General features: G+C 42.5%; 1 protein-coding gene across 1 annotated transcript; it reads right to left on the bottom strand.

Moving 5' to 3' along the window:
* Positions 1–2021: 2021 nt before the first annotated feature.
* Positions 2022–4918, bottom strand: LOC131474298 (putative nuclease HARBI1). Its single transcript, XM_058652094.1, has 4 exons — positions 4868–4918; positions 2688–2861; positions 2488–2599; positions 2022–2408 (listed from the first exon to the last, which is right to left on the bottom strand). The coding sequence occupies exons 1-4, from the start codon at positions 4916–4918 to the stop codon at positions 2047–2049; spliced, it is 699 nt and encodes a 232-aa protein (XP_058508077.1). The 3' UTR covers positions 2022–2046.
* Between the last annotated feature and the right edge of the window lie 1605 nt (positions 4919–6523).

Below are 6523 nucleotides of genomic sequence, written 5' to 3'. Positions count from 1 at the left end.
CTCTGTGGGTCTGCTATCACCCTGCCATAAGGTGCAGACCCCCACCTCTGTGGGTCTGTTATCACCTTGCCCTAAGTCTCTATTCACAAGTCACATCAAACAGTTACATTAACAATACAAAGGGTCAATGGTCTCAGGTCAAATCACATAGGTTGCATTGAACATTTGTCTTCATGTATTACATGAGGTACATAATTCCCATAACAGTAAGCTTTTACTCTGTCTTCCACCTTTAACAGAGCTAATCGTGCTGCTTTGTTCTGCATAAGTTGTGGTTTGTTGAAATGTTTCTTTTTGGCAGTAGCCCAGGGGGGTATTCCAGAAAGCAGGTTCAACAAACTCTGAGTCTATCCCTGAACTCTGAGTTGACTTACTCTGAGTCGGGAAACTCTGAATATCCGGTTCCAGAACAGCTGATCTGAGTTAGTGCAATCAACTCTGAGTATGTTAACCTCGAGGTACGCGCGTGCACAACCACTATAAAAAGCCATCATCAATGGAGCCCCGATACCACGAGTCACCATGACAACCGAGAAAAAAAAAAAAGATCAACTTATTTCAGTGCGAAGGAGTTGGAGATCCTTTTGCTGGGCTACGGAGAATATGAGCACATATTTCGCCGCGAATGCAACACAGCTGCAGCAGCGAAGGAGAGAGAGACCGCATGGGAGAAAATTGCTGCCCGAGTCAACGCGTAAGTTTGAATGTACTATTCCATTGACGTAACATTTAACCGTAAGATCGTAGCATAGCCTATAGTTATGAATATAAGTAGGAATGAAATCTGAGTTTTTCATTTAGGTGCAATCCAACAGGAGAAAGGAGGACTTGGAAGCAGCTCAAAATGAAACATAAAAACATCATTCAAAAAGGTAAGGCATATTTTGCTAGGCTATGATTGCACCTCACTTTGATTATTATTTTCACTTTTTTAATTGACTTAGGCTATTAAACGTAACGTAAATATTAATTCAGATTGCAAACATTGAGTTCTGCTCAGCCAACAGAAAGAAGGCAGAGGCCCGAAAAACGGGTGGAGGGCCACCTCCACCACCTCTGTCAGAGGCTGAGGAGCTGGCTCTCAGCCAATACAGGGGTCGCCCTGTGACTGAAGGCATCCCCGGGGGAAGCTCATCTGAGCCTGTCACCCCCCAGGACACAAGTGCCTACATCAGATGCAAGTATACACTTATGTCTTTTTTTTTCTTTTTTTTTTTAAATAAAACTTATACAGTGTATATATATATATATAGCCTACTTTTTAACAAATATCCACCCACCCAACAGTTGTGACTGGTGTCATCTGCCTGGTTCAGCCTCCGACTGAAACAATTGTTAACCCTGCAGCTGTAAGTATTCCATACTCAGATCTTGCCTCAGATGGTAGTTCAAAGTATTCTGAAACAGTATCTTTTCCTGCATCGTCGGAGGAGGAGGAGGAGGAGACGCTGTCTGCTGCCACAGGGAGAGCTCCGGAGGGGCCTACTGAAGTGTGTCTTAATATTATGTATAGCTACTGGCACTGCTCTACCCATTCATATTCATTTACATTCTTAAGTGGAATTTGGAGTTTGACATGTACACTGAAGTGATGAGCATAGATAATGGACAAACTAGCACATTCTTGTCCTTCAACAGAACATGGTTGGGCATCACCAAGAGGAGGGTCCATCAACTTCTAGAGCACAGCTTGACACAGTGAGATTTTCGGTCAATACCATGTTAAATCTGTATGTAGAACTGCAGGAATTAAATGTCGTCCATATGTTTCCCAGTTGCCGGTAAAAGAGTTGTACAGGGTGCACCTAATGAAAACCATTCAAAAAACCGAGAAAGAAATGGTGTACCTGGACCGGCAAATCAGAAAAACAGACTTGGAAATTCTATTACTTGAACACCAGTTGAGGTGGGGGCATTGTCATGGTGAAACAGGTGAATATGTGAAATATGTTAATAGTTGGAACTATATTACAAATCCTGACTGTTGCTTTTGTACTTTTAGGGAATAAAGAAGAACCAAATCATGAATTTGTCTTTTATTCTTAATCAAAAGTGGTTTCGGGCGATGAGGTCCCTTACAGCCCTTCCATCCTTAACATCTGCAGGGATGGGATGGTCATCCTCAGCGTTGTTGATTTGTACGGCAGGGTGTTGCTCTCCTCTAATAATTGCAATATTATGGAGAACAACAATGATGTCACATGCCCTCTCTGGGGTGACCCCAAGCTTACGCAGGCACTGGAACCGGGATTTGAGTATGCCTATGGTCATCTCAACCCGGGCTCTAGTCCTGCAGTGGGCCACATTAAAACGTTGTTGGGGCCCCGGCTCAGGGTCAGGGTAAGGGGTCAACAGAGAGGGCTGGCATGGATAGCCTCGATCCCCCAGTAGGTAGCCATCAAACTCTCCTGTAATTATAGAGGACACATTTGAGTGCATTTAGAAAGGGAGACAAAGAACATTTGTACAAAGCTTTAGCTTCCTTACCACGTGCAAATCTGTTGCTCAGACTACACTCCCGGTAGATCCGGGAATCATGAACTGAGCCAGGCCACTTGGCTTCTACATTTTTAATAAGAGAAGCTGCATCACATATGATCTTTACAGTGCAGAGAATGACATGAGTTAGTTGTATTGTAATGTATACATTTTCATGTACATATTTTTTAAGATGGTAGGTCACATACCTGGACATTGATGCTGTGAAAGGATTTTCGATTCACATAGTCCCCTTCATTTTGTGTAGGCGCAGTAATAGGGATTTGTGTCCCATCTATGCATCCTATCACATTTGGAAGGCCTGCAAAATGACAGCTAATTAAGCTACTGACCCCACTCTGAGGCCGCAGCAGAATGTAGGCCTATATCATAATTTCAAATAACAGAATATATGACTTCTACATCAGTCACAACCTGCAATCCTGTGGAATTCCTCTTTGATGGTGCGAACAGGTTTGTGTCCAGGGGAACACCACCATCACTGGCGTTACGTTCTTATGTTGTTTGTTAGACAAACAAAACAGCAACACGACAAACCAAGGATTTTAAATGAGGCAAAGACGGTTTAAAGAAATTATATTTAATAATGAGTAACCTAAACACAGCCTGGTTTACACAAGGTGGGGGAGGAAAGGAGGGAGGTGGAGTGCCAAATAAATGAAATCAATAAAACAAAATCAGTCCTACTCTATACCTTTGTTACCAAACAAAAAAAACCCTGTCCTCTCTAAAAGCAAGAGTTCAAAATAATTGTCAAAATGTTACATGGGTGGCAACGCTCCACCGCTAAGCTAGTGTATATAGACACAGTGTTAACTACGTGCTGCCATGTACAGGGTACCCCAAGCTGAACTAACTCCCTTCCCCACCACACACCATTTACCACGACTGTTGTTGTCTGCCAGCAATTTCATCGAGTGTAGACAAATTGAGAGAGAGAGAGCTCCTCAACAGGCTCCCCTTTATTGAGCCTCCAGTCAGATGATTGGCCATGGCAGAAGTCAAGGCGGTGGCCTCATGTCCTCCCAGGTGCAGCTCATGATGATCAGCACCTGGTGGAAGGATAGGGGAGGGAGAGAGGAGGACAAGAAAACTAACACAATGCCCCTGCTGGGCATGTAACAACTGGTAACAGGCGTTTCAGTGCGAGGGTTACCTTCCTCACAGCTCTACACACTGTTGCCTTTCCGTAATGCTCTGCATCCCCGATGTTATAAAGAAAACTGCCGTTTGCAAAAAAACGTAGCGCTATGCATAGAATTTGCTCTAATGTGATTGCTTGTCCGCGGTGTGTGCGGTTGGTGATATATGGCCGGAGAAGGTTATTGAGATAAATGATACTGTTAAATGAAAAGCGGTAGCATTCGAAAAGAAAATCCTCGGGAAATGATAAAACGTCTAATCTGGGTCGGAAGATTCTCTCACGACGTAATACATTTCTAATCAATACGGCTTCGATGTCGATTGGATTTCTAATGAATGGGCAATCCATGTCTAACTGCTTTCTTCGTGTGGGAGAAGACGGGTAGAAACTCTGGGTTTCTTATAGTTAACCTGCCAGCGAGCAGGTTATGTTCACAGAGTAAGTTACCGCAGTAACAGACCCAGAGTTTAAGTTACCTCTCTTTCTGGAACGGATAACTCAAGAGTTTCCCTCATCTCAGGGTTAACAAACTCAGAGTTCTCACATAACCTGCTTTCTGGAATACCCCCCAGATCAACTGGCAGTAGTTCAATTGTGAAAGAATTAAACTATTTATAATTAATTTTGTTGGTCTGATCATTTCTGCATCTTCGAACCACAGCCAAGGCCTTACCCATCTTCTTCCCTGTGGCCTCTACCTGTGTGGACCAAGACAGTTTGCTGTCAATGTGAACGCCAAGTAATTTAGCTTCTGTCACCTGTTCTATCGGTTGATCATTTATCAGATGTTTCAGGCCCTGCCCCCTTTCTTAGTGAGTGGCATGGTTTTGGCCATGTTGAGAACCAGACGATTGTCAGTGATCCATTTCTCTACTGTCTTTAATTCACTACTGAGTATGTTATTAAGCTCAGCTGATGAAGAGGCTGATGCGTACAAAGTAGTATCATCAGCATACATCACAAGTTTTGCATGTTTTAAGGTTAAGGGCAAGTCATTTTAAAAATAGATTATATTAAAGGGCCCAGACAGCTTCCTTGCAGAATACCACATTCCACCTCTACACTGTCTGTGATGCTCCCACTAAAGAAAACCCTTTGTGTTCTTTTTGACAAGTAACTACTAACCCAGGCAACTGCAGGCAGCGAAAACCCATAACACTTCAGCTTTTGGAGCAGGAGGTTGTGATCGATCACATCAAATGCTGCGGAAAAGTCAAGTAGTACCGCTCCACATATCTTCTTATTGTCTAGAGCCTTATACCAGTCTTCTGTCATCTGTATCAAAGCAGAACAAGTTGGATATCCTTTCCTATATGCATGCTGAAAATGTGTAATTAGCTCATTTTTAAGAAAGTACTCCTGAATGCCTTCTCGAAGATTTTACTCAATGAATGTCCAGATTTCTGCTGGCTGGGTCTTTCCAGCTCAATACTCCCTTCTGGAAAGGGTAACCAGAACAAGTACGGCGGGCACAACTCGACTGTCTTTCTGAAGGTTTATTCCACATACACGGTTAAGCAGCAGTCAGTTAGCAGTTAGACAGTTTGTTAGTTTGAAGTTAGACAGTTAGCAGTTTGTTAGCTACTAACTACAGTCAGTCAGACAGTCAGTCAGGTTATAAAACCGACAAGTCGTACAGGTTCTGATGATAGATAGATTTACAAAGGCGCATACGAAGGCGATATATAACAAAACATGGCTTTGACGATGCACCTTAAAGGCACATTAAAGGCAACGGTGCTTTGATACCAATTACAACAATGAACAGATAAATAGAATGAAAGATAAATAGCTTTGCCTGCTAGAAAGTTCTACAATGAAGGAAGCTGGATGGATGATAGGATGGATGTTAAGCAAATTTGCATTTTTGTCTTTGGGTAGTGGGATAACTTTTGCCTCTTTCCAAAGCTGAGGGAACTTTGATTTCCTTAGACTATTATTAAGAATGTGGCAAATTGGATTTGCGACATACTTTTCAGAAATAAGGATCAGTTTATCGTCCATGTTGTCTATTCCGGCCTGTGTTCCTTTACAGGTTGCTCAAATTAGCTTTGTGACCGTCTCTATTTTCAGCTCATGCAAGTTGAACTGACAAGGTTTATCTTTCATATATTGTTGGAGGCAGATCATTGAGCTCTGACCCATTTGTTTTAAAACTGTATTCCTCAACTTTTTCACTTTGTGCCCAAAAATTTTTTTCATGTTATTTGCTATATCCATAGGCTTAGTAATGAAAATGCCATCACAATCAAGGAAAGTAGGCTGTGAGTATTTATTTCTTCCCATAATATAACACGCCCCATAGCCTTTTATCATTAGGGACCAAGCACTCACACAGTGTGCGAGGACCTATTGTAATTCTAGGAATTATTATTATTTTTCTCCGCGGGGAATCTCGAAATTTGACCCCCTGAACGTGCGTGAAAACGGATGAAAGTGGCACACACATCAGAACTGCCGAAAAAGGTCACATGCCAATGGAGCAGACCGAAATTTAGTTTTACCGGATTTCACGAAATTTGGTGGGATTATTGTTCGGCCCAAGACAAACAAAAAATCCTTTTAACACCATGACCTCAACTCAACCGGAAGTCGGCCGTCTTGGATTTGGCGTCCATCTTAGCGTTTTACAAGTTTCGTAACTGAACAAACTTGTCTGAGGGCGTTTGTCGTAGCAACACGGAAAACACATCAAATTGTTCTAGACCCATCCAAGATCAAAAGTTATCAGAAACCTTCGCAAATTCAAAAGGGCGTGGCCACGGCAGCCATTGGAATTTTGGAGAATTTCGACGACTCGCCACGAAACAGGAAGTGCGCTATAACGTCGCCATACTTTGGCCTATTCACACGAAACTTCATACTTAACACCAAACTCCG

This window comes from Solea solea, chromosome 15 (assembly GCF_958295425.1).
Source record: "Solea solea chromosome 15, fSolSol10.1, whole genome shotgun sequence".
NCBI classification, from domain to species: domain Eukaryota; kingdom Metazoa; phylum Chordata; class Actinopteri; order Pleuronectiformes; family Soleidae; genus Solea; species Solea solea.
This window is presented reverse-complemented; position numbering and strand designations above follow the sequence as displayed.